Source organism: Ochlerotatus camptorhynchus, unplaced genomic scaffold (genome assembly GCF_037179485.1).
Source record: "Ochlerotatus camptorhynchus isolate MF236.1 unplaced genomic scaffold, CSIRO-AGI_Acam_v1.1 ptg000056l, whole genome shotgun sequence".
Lineage (NCBI taxonomy): Eukaryota > Metazoa > Arthropoda > Insecta > Diptera > Culicidae > Ochlerotatus > Ochlerotatus camptorhynchus.
Genome location: NW_027040546.1, coordinates 1,164,592 through 1,189,800, shown reverse-complemented (window position 1 = coordinate 1,189,800; position 25,209 = coordinate 1,164,592). Strand labels below are relative to the sequence as shown.

The window sequence follows — 25,209 nt, the reverse complement described above, 5'->3', positions numbered from 1 at the left end:
ATGATGATGCTCATGCCAAAATTGAGCTCTCTAGGATGGTGATTACGCGTGAGGATGTTGTGTTGTGACGATAGTAGAACAAGGCATTGCCGAAGACGTCATTTACCCGACATAACGAATGAGGAAATTATTTAAGGAACGACAGGCTCAGTCAGAACAGCACTCAACTTCTTATTCTTCTTCGCTTTTCAAGCTTATTGCATATCGCATATTAGCTTATTGCGTGCTCTCAACTTAGTGTTCTAGATGCACTTCCACAGTTATTAATTGAGAGCTTCCCAACCCGAAAAATTCCTAGACCGGACCGGGAATTGAACCCAGCCACCTCCAGCATGGTCTTGCTTTGTAGCTGCTCCTTTACCGACTGTGCTAAGGGAGGCCCCTAAGGGCTGACTGAGCTAAGGGAGAACAGTACTCAAACAAATATGTTTACCCAAAAATTGAAAACAGTTATATGATAAATCGCTAAATCCTTCGCATTAGATACCTGCACACCTCGTTAGTGATGTTTTTTTCCCTAGGGAAGAATTCCAAACTGAATCGTTTAGTCAAAGTTCAAAGTTTAGCTGGAAACCAGTTCCCCTAGTTTTCGGAGCTCAGTTGCAAGCACTTTTCGCGAGCGAGGTGGGGTGTTAAACAGTCGTAATATATTTCAATTGCGTTAGAAATTTATTCCGAGAACTTCCGGATGATATTTTCGACAACAGGTCGCCGTCGTCGTCGTCGTCTTATTTCTCCGAAACCCCCTTTGTTGGCGCAAGAAGATTTTCTTTAATGGCTTCCAATTTATTACACATATAGACATCCACCCCCGTTAATGCTGGGCACAAGCAGTAGATATAACAGTGGCATGAGCGTCAGCCCGGGGGGGCTTTGTGTGATAAACCACAACTCGAGATGGTTTGCCGCTGAAAAAAGATCCTCTCTAGTAAGGTATGCGGTGATGAGCACACGCACGGTACACGGAACACCTTTAAAGCATACACGTGGTTTGTCAACGCTGATGACAGTTACCATCCTGTTGCGGTTTCGTAGTCATAGTTGCCACCGTCGTTGTCGTCGTCGTTTTAGGTCGGTTGGGGCTTATCACCAACGTGCGCCATTAGTGCTTCCCTTCCTGTGTCTTTGCAATGCTTCGATAAAGAAGCTTGGTGCGGAATTGTGGGTTCACATTGATGAACAGCCAAAGGCTTCTGGTACCGTCGTCGTCGTTAGTTTCATTCGCACATTTATTAGGTGAACCCTTTTTCGGTTCAACCGGCGGCGCGTTATCTCAAGGACTATAAATCAGAGCAGACGAGCATATAGCGAATGAAGATTAAATGAGTCAAATCAGGAGCAATGATGGTAGGGTACCCGCCTGAGGGTGGATTGCGGATCATTAGGGAGCGTCGGTATAAATCATAAACTTCGAGCAATGTGCCGTCTCGAAATTCTGTTAAAGCTCACTGCTGAAATTCCTCAAAGAACTGTTGTAACCAAATTTCAATCGAACAAATGTTCAAAACATAATTCAATCACTGTACCACTCCATCACGTCCTCCTCGTTCTTGCTCGTGCTTATTTTTGTTTGCTTTCATGGAAATGAAATCCGCTTGAAATTCGACTAACGAAATTAAGCTTCTTGCTCCGCAACCGAGGCGTACCGAGTGGCGTCGGTTCGGAATCATTCTTCTGAATGTGCACATCAACACACTGGCACTAGCAACACACGCACCAACCAGCTCACCCATAAAATATCGAATTTCTTTCACACTGGTAAGGAACGGTTCCTTCGCCCAAGTTCAGTACCCTCCGAGTCTGCAAAATCAGAACACAGATAGACCCGGAAGGGGGGGGGCAATGCTTCAGGCATTGCGAAACAAATGCTCGGATCATGAAAGTCAAAAAGCGCCCATAATTTTACTTGCATGGCTGGGTGGAACATCTATAATTGCTTCTGCGAAGTGATTAAGTCAATTGTCAGGGGAATAATGTTTGCATTGGTTTTAATTTTGAAAACAAATGGAATGGAAATGGAACAAATGGAAGAAGCTTTTACCTATACAAATTAACTGACAATACGGCAGAAGATTGTTTTTGATGAAAGATGATGTTGTACTGATCTTGAGATGTAATACTAAGAAGAAGAATGTTGCCAGTAAGCCAAGCAACCAAAAAGCATTAAAACATGCTCTATATTGGTATTTTTAATTGATTTCATAATTTGTGATTGATATTTATAGATATTGAGATGTCCTTTAGCTCAGTCAGTAAAGGCTATTCTGATCGATTCCCGGTCTGGTCTAGGAATTGTTGGGGTTGAAACATTTCTAGACTTTCCGGCGCCGGTGGTGTAGTGGTAAGCGTGACTGCTTTCTAACACCCCGATGGGTCTGGGTTCAGTCCCAGCCGAGGTCGGTGGGATTTTTCTGAGGCATAAAAATCTCTGGTCACGTCTTCCTTGGGAAGGGAAGTAAAGCCGTTGGTCCCGGCCCATGTGTGTTGAATGGGTGCGATATCCTACGCAGGTGTGGAAGCTGCCTTCCTGCACATTCGATTGCCGTCAATGGATGGCAGTCGATGTCCGTCGGTGATTGGCACTAGATTGCGGAACAGAGACCGACGTTAAATAAAGGAAAGAAGATTTCTAGACTTCCCAGGGCATGAATATGATTGTAGTTGCTACCAGGCATGGAAAATCATTTGCATTCATTTCGTGCATTCATTTACATTAATTTGTCCCTAACTTTTTTCAACAACAGAATTCCGCTAAATAATGTATGGAGTTTTTGTAGGCTTTGTTATTAACTACAACTTTTGTTAACAACTAAAATCCGTATCTCTTATACACGACGAACCAGAGCGAACAGAAACCACTACTGTTTTTCAGTGAATGTATTTTACATTCACTGAAAAACAGTAACAAGTTCTGCCCGATCTAGTTCGCGTTGCATAAGAGATACAGAGTTGAATTATGGGCAAAAGATGTAGCTAATAACAAAACCTACAAAAGCTCTATACATCATTTTGTGGAATGCTGTTGATGAAAAAAGTTAGAGGCAAATGAATGTAAATGAATGCATGAAATGAATGTAAATGATTTTCCATGCCTGGTTGCTACCCCATTAGACTAATGCATAAATGGACAAGCTTAGAAACATTTTAACAACTGTGGAAGTTCTCAAAAGAACACTAAGTTGAAAGCCAAGGAAGAGAGAAAGAAGTACATGATTTGTGAAGGTAATCCCACTTCGCATTTTCAGGATCACTTATCTCATTCCCTAGAAGTCGTGCAAATCTCAAAATGTATTTCTCTACTTGCTTCCCGGCAGCAAATACTGAGTTACATTTAAATATTTGTGTATAAGGTAGATTTCTAAATGTGAGAACAAGGAAATATGGTAAAATATATCGTACAAGAAAAAGCCACCACCCGTAATTCGTTTTCTCAATATTTTTGTCAGCCTTCTGTATTTGTGCACACACAAATACTGACCACGATGTTTTCCCTATCAAAATATGAACAAGCCCATGAGGTGCTCATATAATGCTGCATAAAGGCGTGTCAGAATTGGCATTGTTGATTTAAGCTGTTGCAGCATGAGTACTGATTTAAGACTTCGGACTAATGCTTATAATTCCTTGGGTAGAACTGTTCTTAGAGGGCACTAAAAACTTTGTGTGCTCGCCTTCCTAGTGCATTGGGGTCATTTTTGGCCTGGAAACACTGTGTAAATTTTATCTAATGTATTGGCAGGTTAAACATAAAATATTGATAATATTCGATCTTCGCTCGGTGATTCCTTTGATACCGAATTAAGCAAGGGTTCATAACAGGCACAAAGTTTAGTATAGTCAGCTTGGACGTGTATTACCGTCTCTAGCAGAATATCAACAGAGTCCTACGTAGGACAATCCCACCGGAGATTCCACAAACTTAGAAATACCTTATTTTACACGTGACGGAATCCATCTTTGGCATAAAGGAAGAGACGTTAACAAACATGTCATGTAAAATTAAGTGCACCGAGACTCAAAAGTTCGTTACTCGACGAAAAGTACGTTTGATTGGGCTGATTTTCGCGTCTATTATGACACATATTAATGTCAAATTTGACGCTCGTATATGTCAGTCTCAGAGCACCTAAATTTACATGAATTTTTCTAAGTGTGCACCGTAGGCTAGACTCGAGGAGAATCTCAACATGGATTACGACAAATGATAATCGTAACAAGGATTCCTTCGGAGCAAAACAGGAACGCCGAAAAACACTCCCAGCAAGGATTTCACCGGGAAATAATCCCAATAGAGATTCCACTGACGAAGAATCCCATAAAAAAAAACATCTGAGAACAATCCTTACAGGGATTTCAACAGATGACAATCCCATACAAGATCCCGCCGGAAGAGAATCCGAACTGTGATTCCACCGAAGGAGAATCCTAACAAGTGGTGTATCCCAACAAGGATTCCAACGGAAGAAAACCATAACAGCGAGTTCACCCAACAGAGATTCCATCGGAGAAAAATTCGAACAAGAATACCACCAGAGGAGAATCTCAATGGGATTCCATTGAAGGAGAAATACAGCGAAAATTCGTTCGGTGGAGAATCCCATTATGATTTTTGCTAGAGAAGTATCACAAAATGGATTCCGTCAGTGGAGAAAAATCCCATCAGTGATTTCTACAGGGAAAAAAACCAACAGTAGTTCCGATGCAGAAGTACTGACAACAGAGGACAATCCTAACAGGGATTCTGTTGCAAAGGCTTGCAAATGACTGGGATAATGCGTACCACCGGTACTTCGCGTACTTGAAGGTTATAAAATAGACCAGTCACGCAAGTGAAAGTGGTCCTTAGCCTCTTGCCCAGTAACTCCTATCCCTTCCTCCTCGCGGCGCCGGCTGGGGTACGAGTAACCTTAGGGAAGAATCGGGTAACCAACCCCGGTGGGAACTTTGGTCGTATGCTGACAGGTAAGGGGGAGGATGTGGCTTACAAAACCCGAGCGTCTGTTCTCCATGTTAGAGGCGGCTCAAACAGCGTCTGACTGGCATCCAGCGGCTGAATACGAAATGCTTCTCCCCGAAAGCTATACCCAAGATGGCAGTCCCATCACGGCGGATAGGAGACCTTAGGCCAACCTACTGTCTCCGAAACCTTCAAATTGTTACAGAAATCTACACTCAGGTATTTTTTTACACGGGGGATACGGTCCGTGTAAAAAAAACCGTGTAAAAAAAAACCTACGAGATTTTGATTTTTCGCATGCTTAAATGTTTTTAAAAAATCGGATTTTGATGCCATTTGTAATTAAAGCATGATATGGTCCATATAGACATATTTTAAAAATTTCTGTATTTACACCAAAAATTGTGATTTTTTTTTTAAGTATGCCATTCGATTACAAATAGCTTGAAACGGATAATGTGATTGGAATCAAGTCGATAGGTTGTATCGTTGTCGAGAAATCGTTAAAAACGTACCGTGTAAATCGTGGAAAACCGTGTAAAAAAAACCGTGTAAAAAAAAACCGCGTAAAAAAAACCGTGTAAAAAAAGACTTCAGTGTATAGTGAAAGATTACGAACTGATTTTATGGCAACGACTTTTAGCGCTAAACAACGGACAAGAATTGGAACATGGAATGTACTGACGCTAGCCCAACAAGGTAAACTGGCACAACTCGCCAGTGAGGCCGGCCGTATGAAGCTAGAAATCCTGGGACTTAGTGAAGTCCGCTGGCCGAATTTAGAAGAACACAAGCTACCGTCGGGACAGGTACTTTTATATTCTGGTATGCGAGATGAAAACGCTCCGCGACATCGTGGAGTTGGCTTTCTGCTTAGCGCCCAAGCAGAGGCTGCGCTCATCAAGTGGGAACCTATCAATAAGAGAATAATCGTTGCCAGATTCAGAACACGGGTCCGAAACCTTACCATAATCCAATGTTATGCGCCAACCGATGCTGTCGAATTGCACGACAAAGAGAGCTTTTACAGTCAACTGAATGCTGTCTTGGATAAGACTCCGAGAGGTGATGTCAAGATCTACACAGGCGACTTCAATGCGAAGATCGGCTCCGACAACTCGGACTATGAGCGCATGATGGGACGCCATGGTCTCGGAGATATGAGCGAGAACGGCAAGCTGCTTGCAGAGTTTAGTGGCAACAACGACATGGTGATCGGGGGTTCGCTCTTCCCCCATCGCCCAGTGCATAAATAAAGTCGCATGGGTCTCCCGTGATGGATATACAGAGAACCAAATCGACCACATCTGCATCAGCCGAAAATGGAGACGGAGCCTTCTTGATAGTGCGGGTTCAACGGCGCGAGGATAGACTCGGGCGTCGATTCAACACACGCCGACTGGAAGACCCTGCAGTGAAGAGATCGTTCGTCGAAGAACTCGAGGCTCGCGCAGCTAATATTCCGGAAGGTGGCAGCGTAGAAGAACAGTCGACGAGTATCAAGAATGCCTTTATTGAAACAAGCGAGAACAACCTGGGTGAGCTGCGCACTCAGAGAAAGGAGTGAATCACTGATCCCAAGTAACATTTCTGGTTTTAAGAGGGTTCTGTAGACAATGATTAAGACTTGTAGAATGCTTTAAAATCTCGATAAAACTAGCAATGTTGCTTGGGATGAAACCTGGAGGAAGATCGAGAAGCGGAGAGAAGCAAAAGCCGCGATAGAGCGAGCAAGGACCCGAGGAGCCAAGAACGAGGCCCGTCAGTGGTATTCGGCTCTAGAGAGAGAAGATAAGCGTTCCTGTATACGGGACAAGCGGATGGATGAACCCAAGGATGCCTGTGAAGGACGCGACTGGACAGTTGCTCACCGACCCCACTGACCAGTTGAAACGTTGGTTTGAGTGAACAACTTCTCGAAGTTTCAACGGTCAACCAACCATCAACATCTCGGCATGATCCGCCAAGGGTGAGGCGCGTTACTCGCGTCAACACTGAAGCTCCATCATTGCAGGAGATAGAAGCAGCCATCCGAAGTATCAAGTCCAACAAAGCTCAGGGGGTCGATCGCATATCAGTTTAAAGCTGACCCCATGCTATCCTCACAAATGTTGCATCATTTATTCGTCAATATCTGGGCACCGCGACTTTTCCGGCCGACTGGATGCAGGGCGACTTGGTAAAAGTCCCCAAGAAGGGGGATCCAACTGTATGCGACAACTGGCAAGGCATCATGTTACTGCACCCAACCGGTGGATGTAAGATTCGCTTACAATTATGTGGGATTCATCATCAGAGGATGTAAGTGGAGACCGCATGAACCGAGGATGCGATATACCTAGCTGCGGTCCGATGTAAGAAAATTGGAGACCGAAAAATGTGGAGTGTATTAGTGAGTGAAATTAATTATGTCGAAAAAAATAGCAAAAAGGTTGCCGACTGGACTCGAACCACGGACGTTGCGACTACCAGACCTGTGCTTTCTTCACTGCTCTCTCTATGCTTCTGAATATGGTCAGCCTAAAAGCAAACATGAAGCGCTCATTTTCTCGCATGCTCGACTTCGTATGCTTTTTCTGCTGGAGAGATTCGAGTTAAGTGTGTGCGTCGTTCTACAATGTTCTACAATGTGCGTCGTTCTACAAGCTTACTGGTATCGTCGAAAGCGTAGATTGAACCCGAAATAAAAATGCTCGACTTCGTATGCTTTTTCTGCTGGAGAGATTCGAGACAAGTGTGTGCGTCGTTCTACAATGTTCTACAATGTACGTCGTTCTACAAGCTTACTGGTATAGTCGAAACCGTAGATGGAACACGAAATAAAAAAAGACAAAAAACCATTACATCGCCTGCATGGTCAATTTCTAACATTCGTTGCGATGTTCATGAACAGAGGATGATAGGAAACGGAACTAACATTAATTGTAATAGATTTTCGGTTTGCGTATGTGTATTATTCTCAATGTTCTGTGTAAAGTTATCCTCAATCGGATACAAGAGAAGATCGACGCGACTCTCCGACGACAGCAGACAGGATTCCGTGCTGGAAGATCTTGAGTGGACCATATTGTCACGCACCGCATCATCTTGGAGCAGATCAATGAGTTCCAAAAGTCCCTTTATTTGCTATTCATTGACTACGAAAAAGCTTTCGACTGACTAAACCACGAAAACTTGTGGGGCGCTCTGATACGCAAAGGAGCACAGTACGCGGCTTTCTCATGCAGAGTGTTGCACAACGGAGCTTTGTCTGACCCGATTCGGGTAATCGCGGGTGTGAGGTAAGGATGTATATTATCACCGCTACTGTGCCTCGTCGTAATCGACGAGATCATGGTTGGAGCCGTTGACCGTGTACCGAACCGTAGGTTGCTGTGGCAGCCTATTACTATGGAGCATCTCAACGACTTCAATTTGGCTGATGATGTTGCGTTATTAGCTCAACGGCGCTCTGACATGCAGATTAAGCTCGACGACCTTGTGGAACGCTCCTCTGAAGCAGGTCTAACCATCAACGTAAACAAGACCAAATCGTTGGATGTCAACACGAAAAACCGTTCCAATTTCACGGTAGCGGGGCAAGCAGTGGAGAAGGTCGAAAGTTTCCAATATCTTGGCAGCCAAATAGCGTCGGACGGCGGGACCAAGAGCGGCATAGGTGCACGGATTAAGAAGGCGAGCGTGTATCAGCGGAGAACACTCAGAAGCTGCAGATGTGTATCAACCGATGCCTGCGGTACATAATTCGTGCCTGGTGGCCCCACAATTCGATCTCAAATTCCAATCTTCATCGCTCGTGCCATCAGAAGCCGATAGAGAAAGAAATTCGTGAACGGAAGTGGAGGTGGGTCGACCACACACTACGAGGAAACGAAATCTGCAAGCAAGCACTGGACTGGAATCCAGCAGGACATCGCAGCAGAGGCAGACCCAAAGGCTCGTAGCGGCGGAGCCTAAACAGTGAAATTAAGAACGTTGACCGAAATTTGACTTGGGCACAGGTAAAGGCCAAAGCCTGAATCACCCAGGATGGAAATCTTTCACAAAGGCCCTTTACACCCCTGGAGGTGCACAGGATCGTTCTGTTCTGTTGCAAAAGAAATCTCTTAAAATAATACAAAGAGGGGAAGATATCTACAAGATTTGTGCCGGTAGGAACCTTTGTAGAGATTCCACAGAAGAAGTATCTAACGAGAATGATTTTGCTGGAAAACAATCCCAAAGGAATTCCTTTAGAGGATTCCACATAAGAAAAATTTCAATAAGGAAACGACCCGAGTTCGCTTCCAGCAGGGATTCCGCAAGAGAATTCCGTTGGAGGACAACCTTAACATGGATTCTCCTTTAGGAATTTTGACAAAAGAGAATCCCAGTACTGATTTTGCTGGAAAACATCAGCCCCAGGGATTCTGCAGAAGATGAATCCAAACAGGGATTCTCCAGGAGGGTATCCCAACAAATATTACATCAATCTTAATTGATTGATGAGCATTTCAGTAGAATTATTGTATACCTTATTACGTTGTTTTTCCTTTTAACTCTACTACTATTGTATCGCATTCACTTTCACTAATTCATTATTCACTTTCACTAATTCACTATTCACTTTCACTATCACTATAAAAAGGATATAGCAGAAACGTATTTCGTTTACTACTTGCAAACTTCTTCAGTGTATAGTCACTGAAGAAGTTTGCAAGTAGAAAACGAAACACTTATAAAAAAAAGTTATAGTGAAAAAAAATAGACTTACTGGATTACCACTTCATCATGGTCCAATAGGTTTCGATTGGGCGTTGTTCTGGACAGTTCGATGGATTCCGACTTAGCCTGTTACCATTCCAGCACGCTTTTAGAATAGTGACATGAAATAAGATCTTGGAACTTATCTTTTCTGGTGTAAAACTACTGTCCTGGTATTTTTTGGAAGTTAGCATGACGTATGTTTGATCATCAATCACACAGCAACTGTATCTGGTCAACATTTCCCTACGGGGGTTTTGGCAAAAGTTTGCTGGCGTTCATCGCGATTTGGGAAATTTTGAACCTTGAATGCATTTAATCCAGCTCTTGCCTCGACCTTCTGCACGTCACATCGAAGCGCAGTATCAGGCTTTCCCGTGCAGAGTTCTGCATAACGGACCCTTGTCTGACCCTATCCGGGTAGTCGCTGGTGTGAGACAAGCATGTATACTATCACCGCTACTGTTCCTCATAGTAATCGACGAGATCATGATAGGTGCAATTGACCGATCACCATGGAGCATTTCAACGACTTCGATTTGGCTGATGATGTTGCTCTACTAGCACAACGGCGCTCTGATATGCAGAGTAAGCTCAATGACCTAGCCGAGCGCTCCACTGCGGCGGGTCTCACCAGCAACGTCAACAAGACCAAATCGTTGGATGTCAACACGGGCAACCCTTCCAACTTTACGGTAGCGGGGCAAGCAGTGGAGAAGGTCGAAAGTTTCCAATATCTTGGCAGCCAACTAGCGTCGGATGGCGGAACTAAGAGCGGCATAGGGTCACGAATCAAGAAGGCTAGGGCTGCTTTTGCAAGTTTACAAAACGTATGGAGATCAACGCACCAAAATCCAAATTTTCAACTCGAACGGGAAATATGTGTTGTTATACGCCAGCGAGACGTGGTGTGTATCAGCGGAGAACACTCAGAAGCTGCAGGTATTCATCAACCTTCATGCCTGTGGTATATAATTCGTGTCTGGTGGCCTCAAAACTGGATCTCGAATGCCGATCTCCATCGTCGATGTCATCAGAAGCCGATAGCAACAGAAATTCGAGAGCGAAAGTGGAGGTGGGTCGGCCACACACTTCGACGGGGCGGAAACGAAATCTGCAAGCAAAGCGCTGGATTGGAATACGACAGGGCATCGCAGCAGAGGCAGACCCAGGGGCTCATGGCGGTGGAGCATCGACAAGGATAGGACATCGTCGGTCGATAGGTCGATAGGAATCTGACCTGGGCCCAGGTCAAGGCAAAAGCGAGCAGCCGCCTAGGATGGAAGTCTTTCACGTTGGCCCTTTGCACTTCCGGTGGTGTACAAGACCCTTAAGTAGGTAAGTAATTTCAAGTTTCATCGAGGTTTTAAATCATTCTACAAGTCTAAGTCATGGCCTACAGAACTCCAATATAATCAAAATTGTCACTTGGGTTGTTAACCGCAAGAATCCCTGTCGGGATTATCCTCCGACGGAATCTATGTTGGGGTTCTCAACCTGTTTTCGCTTTCCGTCATCTACATTGGCTCGTGAGCTTTACTAATCGTACATCCAGTTGGGCGTGCTTATATTGATCATTTAATAGTTTATTAGACTTGCCATGAGACCTTGGTAATTCTTAGATCTTTTTCAGAAATAACTTAAATTGAAAGTATCTCCAAGTTCTTCTGAATTTGTTCATGACGTCAAATGGGAGTCTTCAAGGATTGCTTTGAATATTTCACGCAGAAAAGTTCCAAGCCAAATACGAACAAAAAATTCAAAATTCTTCATTTGACCTTCTGCATAAACCTTGCATATTTGTTTGTTATGGGCAATCATTCACATTTGTTCTAGAATTCGGCCATTTTGAATCTTGTATTTTTTTTTTCAAAATGGCGTATTTGACATTTTTCAATGAATCGTAGCACGAAATGACGTCTGAGACAAAGTTGTACACACTTTGAAAAACTACTCAAATTTTACAATTACATATCTGTCAAAAGTAAAGATACTCAAAAATTTATTTATTTATTCGTCAATCAAAAAACGTAGACTACATAATAGCATTATAACTTATAATCTATGATTTCGCAATGCTTGGAAATATGTTTTCAATTTGAGCGGAGGCATATTTAGATCTATCATTTCAGAGTGTCAGTGTTCACTCGGCTGTCTACAGAAGCAGACCACTCTCAATGTGTGTCACGCGATCGTCTGTTTACTCGGCAGCAACCATTGTGTGGTCCTCCTCATTGTTCTTCATCAGCAGTTCTTTCAGTCGATGCGTCGTCGACTTTGCAAAGCAACCGTTTCGTGATGAATGTGTGATTCCTGACCACGTCTTGCGTCCATTTCTACAATGGAAGCGCTCTGACCCTCGTTGGCGAATTTGCCATACAAGTAAACCACTGGAAGCGGCTCCCGTTCTGGTAGAGGAGGCTCATTGGATAGCGGCAGATAAAATGTTTATTGTGTTGTACCTTTTGACTATAGTTTTAAGATGTATTGTATAGTGAACAAGAATCCTCGGCTCTGTAAAGTTAATTCGGTTGAGCCTTATCAAATAAATTAATAATAATAAAAAAACAAAAATTCAGAGTGTAGATTATAAACAGTCATCATCTGACTTATCGATCTATATTTCGCGTAGCTAGTGCGATGGTGTTCTACCGCGAACAAATCTCGCGTAGCACTTGAAAATGGCCTATCCTCGTTGATCGATTCTCTTCATCGACCTTCTCTTTGGTTTACCACGGCAACATAAACAAATCTCTCGCTAAGCTCTCAGCATAGTTCGACAGAAGATGATGTTAGCTTGCGCCTGAAACAACACACTGAATGGGAAATTCATTTGCAGTCCGGTTAATCGCGAAAGAGAAAATCGATGAAGAGAATCGATCAACAAAATAGGCCTTTTTTTGCGCGAGAAATTTCGATTACGCTATTGACGAGAAGGTACGTACAAATTAAGTCTGTGTTGGAAAGCGATATTGTTCACGGAAGAGACCATAGCATAATCCTGACGCTCTTTTAATGCCTGAATGTTGATCAACAAGCAACGTGATTCATAAGATGGCAGAGGAAATGCTAGGATAGAGCATTCATTCCCGATGTCCTTTGTCTCGGTGTATCTTCCGTGTGGAAAAATACCAGATCGTAGAAACCAACTATCAAATATACTCCAGAGCGTCGAGGGCCCATCCTGGTACTAGGGGACATGAACGGCCACCATCTCGCTTGGGGCAGCCCAATTACAAATACCAGAGGCTCCACTCTGATGGAAGTGGCCAGAAAACTGGATCTTGTCGTTCTCAATGATGGAGGCACCACATATACCAGTGGTCAGTGAGCAACATCTATAGATGTGTCCCTTGCTAGCGCCAACATAATCAGCAGACTCCTATGGAGCACCGAGGAAGATCCCATGGGTAGTGATCATCACCCGGTGGTAATTCGACTTGACGATCAGCCACGAGACATCTCACGTAGACCACGTTGGAGGTATGAGTTGGCTAACTGGTCACTTTTCCAGGAGACTATTAGAGTTAATTTTACCAACTCGACACCGGAAAATATCCACGATTTCATCAGCTCTGTCTACCAAGTGGCAACCACATCAATCCCGCGGACAAGTCCCAACCCGGGAACCAGGTCGTTACCATGGTGGTCTCCTGAGACAAAAGCTGCTGTTAAGGCCAGAAGGAAGGCTTTAAGGGCAGCTAAGCGACTACCCGCGGACCACCCCTTGAAGGAAGCGGCACAAACTGCATACAGAGCTAAACGGAACGAGTGTAGACAGACCATCCGTACCACCAAAAGCTTGAGCTGGGAGAATTTCCTCGACGGTATTAACGCTGGACAGACGGCCTCTGACCTATGGGGTAAAGTCAACGCGTTGAGTGATAAGCGAAAGTACCGTGGCATGGCTATTCGAATAGACGGCTTAATAACCAGAGACCCCGACAAAATTGCACATGCTATGGGGGAGTACTTTGCAACTCTTTCGGCTCTTGAAAGATATGATGACAAATGTGCTTATAATCACATCTGTCCGATGAACCACCATTTACTCCGCTCTCCAATCAGCATCGATGAAAGGATTATGCCCTTCAAGAGGTCTATCCGCATCCTCGGCCTACGACTCGATAGGCATCTAAACTTTGTCGACCACTTTAATGAGGTGAAAAAGAGCTGCCAAACGAGGATTGACTTACTCCGAACACTGGCCAAAAGACACTTAATGAACAACCGTGCCATTCGTATGCGTGTAGCAAAAGCGGTAGTTGATTCCAGACTGACCTACGGTTTAGAACTGACTTGCCTGGCTGCTGATAGGCTGACTTCCAAACTGGCTCCAGTGTATTATCAGGCCATTAGGGTCACATCAGGTCTCCTCCCATCCACCGCCAGGTTGGCAGCCTGCGTGGAGATTGGAAGGCTGCCTTTTGAAAATTACATTGTTGCATCTGTTTGCAAGAAAGCAATTGGCTTTGCAGAAAAGACTACAGGGACAAGTAACGGAGTGTCCGAACGATCTCCTGAATAATACCATCAACCTGGAGCTCCCCCCTGTAGCCAGGGTCCACTGTTGGAGCCAGAGGTTGGAACTCACCCGGTCTGTCCATCGACCCGGCGATAAAGAACAGTTTCCGGGCGGGAACCAACTCCCTTGCGCTAGTGAGAACAGTAGCCGAATTACATCGAACCAATTACAACAATCATCAAGTACGATACACCGACGGATCCCGAAGTGGCGGTAGAGTTGGTATTGGAATTTCCGATCCGGAGCTGTGCACCTTTTACCGACTACCAGACCCATGCAGCGTTTTCACTGCTGAAGCAGCCGCCATTCTCGTAGCTGTCACCCTACCCTCGAGCAAACCGATCGTCATATTCTCCGACTCTGCCAGTGTTTTAGCAGCTCTTCAGTCTGAAACAGCTAAACACCCCTGGATCCAGGGTATCCAGCAGTTCGCACCTAAGCAAACAACCTTTGTCTGGGTCCCCGGACACTGTGGGATCAGAGGTAATGAGGAAGCCGACCACCTGGCGGTATCCGAAAGACAGTCCAACTTTTACACCAGAAAGGTTCCGGCCCAGGACATAAAGCGGTGGATCACAATCACTATATGGAACTGCTGGACTAACGAATGGATGCGATCTCGAGACTTATTTATCCGGAAGGTAAAAGCGGATACCAGGAAATGGGAGGATCCACCTGAACACCGACTTCAAGTAATTCTATCCCGGTTGAGAACCAGCCATACCAAAGTCTCCCACAACATGGAAGGCGGAGGCGGATTCAGCCGACAGTGCGATACGTCCAATGTTCCACTTACAGTGGAGCATTTCTTATGCGAATGCCCCCAGTACCACGGACCCCGTTTCCTTTAGGGGATCTCAGGTAGCTTCAGGGATACCCTGAGATTCCCCCAGCATCGCTGCACTATTCTGCTTCCTTCAAGAGGCAGGTCTGATTAACCAAATTTGATCCATGAACACCCAAGCAACGACAACGGACAATGATTCGGACTCAAAACTATACCTCGGCAACAAATACTGACTCGGACACGGATGAACGAAGATATTGAACCAAGCAAAGCACGTACAATGACACGGAAATGGACGAATAACGGCACTAAAATTAAACACAGCGACTACAAAGGAACAGGACACGAAACTTGACCACGATTATTCAAAAGGATAGTAACATCGGTAGCATTAAAGTAAAATCCTCAACTCTGAAATGGAGACTCCCTTCTAGAGCTTCCGCCCATCTCCTAACTCCGTATCCTCGGGGTTCTCTTCTGGAACTTCAGCTCCCCTTCGTATTAGCTCTGTAATTGGGGGGACTCCCGTCTGAAGTCCCCACCCCTCGTTTTTAAGAGATGAACCAGCCTAAGGCTGAAAATTTCTCTAATAATGCAAAAAAATCCCAATTTACGTAGTGCATATAGTAAAAACTGCTTTTGGATTCGAAACCACAACGCTTTATAAAATTAAACGTATTGCCTGCTCTATAGATTTGCCTGCTGTCGTATATATTTGTCCCATTGGAAATGGGGGATAGGAAATAGGGAACAGATTCCTTGATTTGTTTTCCGTGCTGAACACCGATGCTACCGACGCCAGGGAGGCAGCTCCCACACCTGCACCCTACCTATCGACCCATCAACTCAAGAACCAGGGACCAACGGCTTTACTTCCCATTCGAAGGAAGGCGTGATCAGAGATATTATGCCTTGGAACATCCCGGTCGGTGTGACTAGGATTGAACCCAGGCCTGCTGGGGTGAGAGGTAATCACGCTTACCACTACACCACCGGCACCGCTAGGGAATAGCAAATGGTCAATTGGAAAGGAAGAATTGTAAATTGAATTGGAAAAGGAAATCTCACTAGAAACTGATCGATCTAGAAATCTAATGGAGATTGTAATGGAGTTGATGAAACAATCTAAATGTAAATCTCGCCTATTCGCTTGCTGAACTAAGTATCCATTTCAATCTTCGGTCCGCTGATAATGACTATTTTATCACTCGACAAACATCATAGAGAAGCGAATTCAAACGGAAGGAATAAGCTAACAAACTGTTAAATTCTACTTCCACTCCAACAAGTAGATTACTTTAACACAACCGGCACGACGCAATTCACTTCACTCAAAATTTCGAACATCGCACGCATCACCAACGAATGAAAATTTCAAAGGGGCTGCGGAGACGTGCTGGGACGAGACAAGAGTGATGAAATTTAATTTGTTTCAATATTTACGATGAAAAGGCAGAAAATTATGCTTCAACCATTTCCGACGTCGTCAGTCCTTGCTGCCTCTTTTTTTCCGATTGAGTGTACACATATATCACCCACGTCACATGTGGAAACGTATCTTGGATTCCCAAGAGAGGAAAAGCTTCCGGAGATATGAATGGTTACACACGAAATGATCAATCGTTATCGTTGAATGTGGAAATGTGAAAATATGAGCAGAACGCACTGATAATCGTGTGGATTAATGTCCTCAGGTGGATTCGAAATGTTCAGCATGCCATCACTTCGCCAGGAATATTCTTGATAAAAAATGTGTTTGCTACTCAAAAACCGTAAAGGAACATCACAAAACAACTGAAGTTCCAATTAGCGAATTCATCACAAAAGCGCAAAATTACAACCAACGAACAACAACCTTCATTCATTTTCATATTTTCCCCTCATGCACACAAGATCGCGGACCTACACAACTTCAATTTCAAAAAACCTAATTTAAGCCTCTGCCAGAACAACTAACACCCCTTTCAGAGTAATACTTACCGGACGTGCTCAGACCGGGACTGGCGGTGAACTTTGCAACGTCAACGATTTTCACTGCAAACTGCTGGTTGGACTCCCGATGGATGCACCGGCGGACTATCGAGAAGGGACCCCTGGAAGAGAAAAAAATAAAAGGAGATAAATATACGAGTGAAAATAAAGTGCCTTCTCAATTAGTTGGGAAACTTTCTGCAGCGAGCTTCCGAGATGCAGTGTATTTATACAATTATAGAACTATGCACATAGACACATTCAAAAGGAAGGTAGCAGACCTGCAGACTGCTGCTGCTGGAATGGTGGAATTTTAATCTTATTATACGTCAACTATGCACTGCACGGAAATGCATTCTGAGAGGGTACTAGCAGCAGCAGCAACAAGGTGGTTCAGCTACATTTTGCAACGGTGGGCAAGTACAGGGTTTGGGGATGCTGTTTTTTTTTCTGTACAGAAGTTAATAATTATCTGGGCTGTCGTACCCTCGGAGAAGGAAAACGAAGAGTTTCGCGTAATGAAAAATGTGCTTTTGTTTTAATGAATTGCACTGCACGAATCGTCTGCAAAACAATACAGTTGAGATGTAATTTATGAAACGAGAATGCTGTACTTTATAGCCCCTAGTACAACGAACGTTTGGGGATAAAAAAAAAAGATGAATTGGTCAACATTTGACACATTTAAATCTACAGATTAGCTGTGCTCTACCACATAGTCATTGGCAGCGTTGCCAGGTCATTTTCAGAAAAATCTGGACCAGTTGAAATATATAATCTGGAAAAATCTGGAATGCTCCAAAAAATCCTGTTTTTAACATAATGCTATTGAAATCAAAGTGATGTGCCAATCTCCCGTAAAACCCAGTCAACATAATCATCTGGAATTTATTTAAAGTACTAGAATGGCTATGAACTACATGTTTAAATAAATTATATAAAGCAAATAACTTGTTAGCATTGCTAAATCATCAAAAATTTGAAAAGTATTGACACAGTGTGCCCAAAAAGTTTAAATATCCATTTCGCAGCAGTTCAAAATTGAACTAAATGTGGGTAAAATATTTCAGAAAATATGTTTCGAAATGTTTTTTAAACTGTAACTGCTTTAAAAAGAATGAGAAGCAAAGAATTAAGCAAATTTGATGGTATGGATTTTTGAACTAATAGTCGATGTAATCCTTACTACTTAATGCAGTACCAGAATATAAAGATTTTTTTAGTTCTAAATAATTCTAGTATTACCCTGAGGTTGATCAGATTTACAATTTATTTTTTGACATCATACAACACACAACACCCAATAGACAAGTAGGCAATTTTATTTTGAAGCAAAATTCACCTGGCTGAAGCCGGAATCAAAACTTAACATCGTGGTACTCACACAAATTTTACCTAAACTACGGGTAGCTCCACTATTCGTGCATGACCTGTTGGCAATTGCCAACGATTCGGGAAATTCCGAAATAATAATCCCGGAAATAAAACGACCGGTACTGAGGTGTTACTATCCGGTTGATTATTATTTTCCTGTAAATATAATTGGTTTTAACATGTTGTGATGTTTACATTTGTTTCAGACAAAACGGTCCGTGTTTGTACCTTATGTTATAAATGTTTTATGTTCAAGTGTTCGGTGTTTGCTCATCATATTTCCAATCATGCATGAACTTACGTTTAGTCCATTTTTATGTGTTTCGTGTCCGTCAGCATAGACAGTTCTAGCTCTGGTCCTAATCGTCTACTTTCGACTGTCTGGCAAATTTGTTCGTGCAATCACAACATTTTCCCGTACTATTCAACCGTACTATAATATAATAAGTCAGGCGTATTTTACATAAATTAAGGGGGTTTAACTTACACTCGTTGCAATTTGTAGGTTTAGTTTTAACGGGGAATTCACTTTGTAGGAATTAATCACTCAGTAAATAAAGTTATTTTAGGAATAATTCAATTTCAATCCATGTATGTTTTACCTAATAAATTCAATAGTATAAATAGTAGCTCTTTTATTTTAATTGGTAGAACTTGAACACTATTATTAAAAAATAAATGCAACATGATGCTCTGATTGATGAACTTTTCTACTTTCAATGTTATCTACTTTTCCTCTACCTTGTTTGTTCACTATGTTTATCTTTAGTTTTCTACCCACTCACCACTACTGACGTGAAGATGTTCAGACCGGTGCGCATTGGGTTGGTTGCACCAGAGACGTTAAATAGAGACACGCATAGACTGAAGCAAGAAGAACCAAACGAACCATCAAACGCTGAACCAAACGAGCAAAGTAAATAAACATTACTGTTCGCTCAATTCACCAGAAAGGAGTATTGTTCTCTATGATGATAAAAGTGTTTAGTTTTTTTCACGAAATATTTGATATCTGTTATTTATTTATTTGTTGATGATTTAATCAAATACAACATTTATAAGTGATAAAAATCTATTTCGAATCGGAACGTTTTATTTAGTGTTATGGTAATAAAAATGATGGCGCTGCAAGCAAAACAGTAAAATATGACAAAAGTTATGTCATGGAGCGACGACTTGCATCTCTCGTCTTCGCTTTATTTTTGCAAAATGTTGCCGCGCTCTTAATTTTTAGTCAGTTCCGGTCGAACGTTCAAATTTTCTGAACAACATTGCGGCACTGTATGAAAGTCATTTGAAACCACTCGAAGAAACATGGTTGCCAGTGACATTGCCAAAAGGTCCCTCAAAAACCGTGCTGCTGTTTTGACATAAATTTTCTTTGCGCGTCTCTATCAACGTCTCTGGGTTGCACGAGGGTCGAAACCGAGCTGCAGTCGACTTACAGTAGCGGCGCGTTGGCGTGGACTCGCCAACATGACCATTACGAATAATTTTATGCCAAAGAATAATTTTATTATATTACTAAAATGAAAGCCAGATAGCGTAATTTTTAAAGTCTCAGGATCTTGAAATGATTATAAATTCTGTTAGTATGAATTTTCTTGAAACTCTTTATAGGATATCTTCGGTCTTTTTTCTAGTTCCATTGGAATTATCCAGGATGTCATCATCTTATTTTCTGGATTCCCCCAAAATAATCTTGATAATATGCAAACTTTTCCAGTAACATTCTAAGAGTTCATAGTATTAAAATATTCTTAATAATTAACTTGATGCACTCTTCAGAATGACCGTCACACTCTTCTCAGACCCATCCGATAATTCCATTTGAACTGATTCGTAGGTAAGGTCAGAATTATTTTGAAATCCTCTTCAGTATTTCCTAAGTACTCAAGTACTTTACCAAAATGGCCTTGAAAGTCTCCCAGAAATTGCGCATAATTCCGTTAAAATGTCTTCAAATTTTATTAAAATTAATCTTCATAGAAACATTAAACATAATTCCATTGAAATTATTCTCACGATTCGTATCAGCATACTCCTTAAGTTTCAGTATAAAAAATGTCTATGATTTGTCTTCCTGATTGTATACTGACACTGAATATTAAATAGAATAAATGACGGCTTCGGCAATACCTCAACCCAGTGATGTCATTTCATCCAAATGCGGCTCTAGCGTACGTATATTTTGCCTCCTCTGAGGATGTATCCATTGCAACTCATGCGAGCAAATCACCACGTTTACGGTAAGAGCACGACAATCCATGTGTGAGAGAGTGCTTATTGAGAACTTCTGTGGTGAAAACTAAAACCACTCTCTCTAGATAAATGAATTTAATGTGCTCTCGAGTTCACTCACCTAAAAGCTCTCGGGGGTTTACCTCTCGAGAGACTTCACTGCAGAGCCCACTCTCCAGAGCATAGGTTTGAGCGCTTTTGAAGCATTATTTTGGTGCAAGCATATTGCACAAAATGGACCTACTACATATGAGACACAAACCAATCCCACCAAGGCGGTCATTCTCTAAACAGGCCTGATAGGACTAGGAGCTGTAATTATTAATAATTGTAATTTCTAAGAATTAAAATTGAAAAGACGCATCTGTGTCACTTGATAAATCTACATAAATGCAAGAAATAAAGATCAGTTTAAGTCAAGTAAGTTACTACATATGAGCGTTTCGCGTCGTGCGTAGGGTTACCATATGTTACCAAATTGATTCCTGGTCTGCCAGAAATAATTCTGGTACAATAGCAGGTTTCTTTGAACATTTTCTATCTGTCAAATTTAAGTTGAAATTCACCAACGGGGGCCACACAGATTGAATCCAACATTTGTTTGATTTTGACGTTCTGGTTCTATGGGATTTTAGGTATTTCAAGCATAACTATTCAAGTCAACGTATCTGATTTTGTAAACAATCACTTCAATCGACGATTTGTAGTAACTGCAAGCTCACTAGCTAGTTTCCCTTACCTGCTGATGGTGTTTGTTTGCGTGGGTGAGTTAGCAGTTAAGACAAATCGTCGATTGAAGAGATTGTTTACAGAAGCAGATACGTCGATTTGAATAGTTACGCTTGATTTGTTTCGGCCGCTGCCATACTGAGAGCAATGAGGCACGCGAAGCGTGAAATCGAATGTAAGGGATAATATCAATAATAAGAATTCTTTTGTATAGAACGCTAAGCGCGCCTCTTCGCTCTCACTATGGCAGCGGCCATAGTGGTAAAATTAACAGGCTGCTTAGATGTTCCATGTTGGTTTCAATCAGCGATTACATATATCCTGATTTTTTTTTTTTTTTATTAATTACTTTATTTGTACAGGCTCAATCGAATAAACTTTACAGAGCCGAGTTATCATTTTCGTTATACATTATTGATGTCTTATATTATATATAAGTTAAAGGAGCTGGACCGGATACTCGCGGTTGTCTCGAGGTTAGTGGAGATTTACAATTTTTTTGGATGGGAAAAGGGAGAGGGAGGTTTGAAATGTGGTTTTCGATACAAATATTTAATTAATCCTAAAACATGAACTAATTTCTATTCATCTTGAAAACAAACATTAAAAAAAAATCTACACGCACAATACACAAACTAAACACAAGGTTAATAAAACTTACAATCTAAGGTTAGTATTTTTAAAGTAAACATATATGAGTTTCATAAACTCCAGATCACGTCTAGCCAAAATATCCCGAACTGGAACATTAGGTTGTCTACCTCGAGCCCGAAGGGAATCGCACAGCTCAGATCTGACTCCACGATGCTCAGCACAAGACCAAAGGATGTGATCGGCGTCTTGGTAACCTTGTCCACATTCACAGAGATTGCTGTCTCCCAGCCCAACACGAAACAAGTGAGCGTTTAACGAATAGTGATTGGACATGAGGCGAGACATCAGACGAATGAAGTCTCGACCCACATCCAACCCCTTGAACCAAGGACTCTTCGACACCTTAGGGATGATCGAATATAGCCATCGTCCCAAACTCCCTTCACTCCACTTATTCTGCCAGCTGACGAGTGACTGTTGACGATAAATGAAGAAAAATTCGTTGTAGGCGATTTGTCGATCGTAAATATCGCCTTCCATAGCGCCCACCTTAGCAAGTGAGTCCGCCATCTCATTGCCCGGAATCGAGCAATGAGATGGGACCCATGCAAAGGTGATGACAAAAGATCTTAAAGATAAAGCACTTAAAAGCTCTCGTATTTTCATGAGAAAATACGAGGAGTGCTTTACCGGCCTCATGGATCGAATAGCCTCGACAGAACTGAGACTATCCGTAAAAATAAAATAATGATCTGGTGCAAGTGAGGCGATCGTTTCTAGCGTATAATGTATTGCCGCCAGCTCAGCAACATATACGGAACAAGGAGCTTGAAGCATTCGAGAGGCGCTATGAAATTCATTAAAAATACCAAAACCAGCGGACGACTCTATTAGTGATCCATCTGTGAAGAACGATCTTGCGGAATTAACTTGGCCAAACTTTGCAGCGTAAATTGACGGAACAATCATGGAACGATGATGTTCTGGGATCCCACGAATCTCCCACGTCATAGATAAATCAAAACTAACTGAATTGCCGAAGTCAGAGAAGCATACACGATGAGGATTATGCTGTGAAGGGCTGACATCCTGTGTTATGTACACGTAGTACAATGTCATAAAACGAGTTTGGGGGTTTAGCTCAAGAAGCTTCTCAAAGTTTGCAATCACCAGTGGGTTCATAATTTCACAACGGGTGAGGAGCCTGAGGGATAATTCCGAAAACCGATCAGATAGTGGCAACATGCCCGCTAACACTTCGAGACTCATCGTATGAGTCGAGTGCATGCATCCTAACGCGATACGAAGACAGCGATACTGGATCCGTTCCAGTTTGATGATGTGCGTTTTAGCCGCCGACTGGAAGCAAAAACTACCGTACTCTAAAACCGATAAAATCGTTGTCCGGTACAACGTCAGAAGATCTTGCGGATGGGCTCCCCACCACGTTCCGGTAATTGTTCGAAGAAAATTGATCCTTTGTTGGCATTTTCGTCTCAGATACTCAATGTGGGATCTCCAGGTGCATTTGGAATCGAACCAGACCCCAAGATATTTGAAAGACATGGAATGAGTGATCGGCCTACCCAAAAGTTGAAGCTTCGGTTGTGCTGGGCTATGCTTCCTAGAAAAAACGACCAACTCAGTTTTCTCCGTGGAGAATTCGATACCTAGCTGAATAGCCCAAGTAGACAAATTGTCTAAGGTATCCTGTAAGGGTCCTTGCAGGTCGGCCTCTCTGGGCCCTGTCATAGACACAACTCCGTCATCTGCAAGTTGTCTCAGCGTGCAGTTGTCACTTAGACAATTGTCAATTTCTCTGACGTAGAAATTATACAAAAGGGGGCTTAAACATGAGCCCTGGGGGAGGCCCATGTAACTAAATCGAGAAGCTGTAGAGTTTCCATGAGAAAAGCTCATATGTTTCTCTGACAGCAAATTGTACAAAAAGTTATTAATTAATGGAGAAAGGCCACATGCGTGGAGTTTGTCTGAAAGGACCTCAACCGATACTGAATCAAAAGCCCCCTTAATATCCAAGAACACAGAAGCCATTTGCTCTTTTTTAGCAAAAGCCAACTGAATTTCAGTGGAAAACAACGCGAGACAGTCGTTCGTTCCCTTGCCCCTACGGAAACCAAATTGAGTATCTGAGAGTAGGTGGTTCGTCTCAGCCCATTTGTCCAAGCGAAAAAGGATCATTTTCTCCAACAATTTTCGAATGCACGATAACATCGCGATGGGACGATACGAGTTATGATCTGACGCGGGTTTTCCAGGCTTTTTAATGGCTATAACTCTCACTTGCCTCCAATCATCCGGAACAATATTGAGCTCTAGGAACTGACAAAACAAGTTCAACATGCGCCTCTTAGCGACGTCTGGGAGGTTCTTCAACAAGTTGAACTTGATTCTATCAGCCCCCGGAGCCGAATTGCCACACGAAAGGAGCGCGAGTGAGAGCTCCAGCATTGAAAAAGGCTGGCTGATCTCGTCTACCGAATTCGTCGTTTCGCGAGGAATCATCCGTGCCGGCACGGAATCAGGACATACTTTTCGTGCGAACTTAAGAATCCAACGATCTGAGTACTCCTCGCTCTCGTTGTTTGAAGACCGGTTACGCATCCTTCGCGCCGCATTCCACAGCGTATTCATCGACGTTTCGCGCGATAATCCGTCCACGAATTGCCGCCAGTATCCGCGTTTCTTGGCTTTGATGAGGCTTTTGAGTTCGCGTTCAAGAGTCGAGTACGCTTCGAAATACACGGGTGTTCCACGTTTCCGGAAAAGCTTAAACGCGTCGGACTTTTTACGATAAACCTCTGTGCATTGGTGGTCCCACCAAGGGGAAGGAGGTTTCCTACGCAAAGACGTTCCAGGAACCGACCGAGTTTGAGCTCGAAGCGCGCTGTCCAAGATCAGATTGGAGAGGAAGTTATATTCCTCCAACGGTGGAAGCCCTTCTACCGACGACACGGCTTCCTCTATCGCGGTCTTGAACGTTGTCCAATCGATATTACGGGTGAGGTCGTACGCGACGTTAACGGATTCCGACGGATTGAACCCACTGGCAATCGAAATTTTGATCGGCAAGTGATCACTACCGTGGGGATCTTGGATCACATTCCACGTGCAATCCAACGATAATGAGTTAGAGCAAAGTGTGAGGTCTAATCTACTTCCATTCGAGGATGGTCCAGCCAAACGTGTTACTTCTCCATTGTTAAGTATTGTCATATTGAAGTTATCACAGAGGTCATATATAAAAGTAGAACGGTTGTCATCATA

At 42.8% G+C, this 25,209-nt stretch overlaps 1 protein-coding gene across 5 annotated transcripts in view; it reads right to left on the bottom strand.

The window, feature by feature from the left end:
* LOC135717477 (peripheral plasma membrane protein CASK-like) overlaps window positions 1–25,209 on the bottom strand; it is an 850,957-nt gene that overhangs the window by 653,246 nt on the left and 172,502 nt on the right. For all 5 annotated transcript variants that reach the window (XM_065239577.1, XM_065239576.1, XM_065239575.1 and 2 more), the window contains exon 2: window positions 16,993–17,105. In XM_065239577.1, coding sequence (XP_065095649.1) covers window positions 16,993–17,105 — 113 coding nt within the window. The remainder of the gene's footprint in view (window positions 1–16,992; window positions 17,106–25,209) is intronic.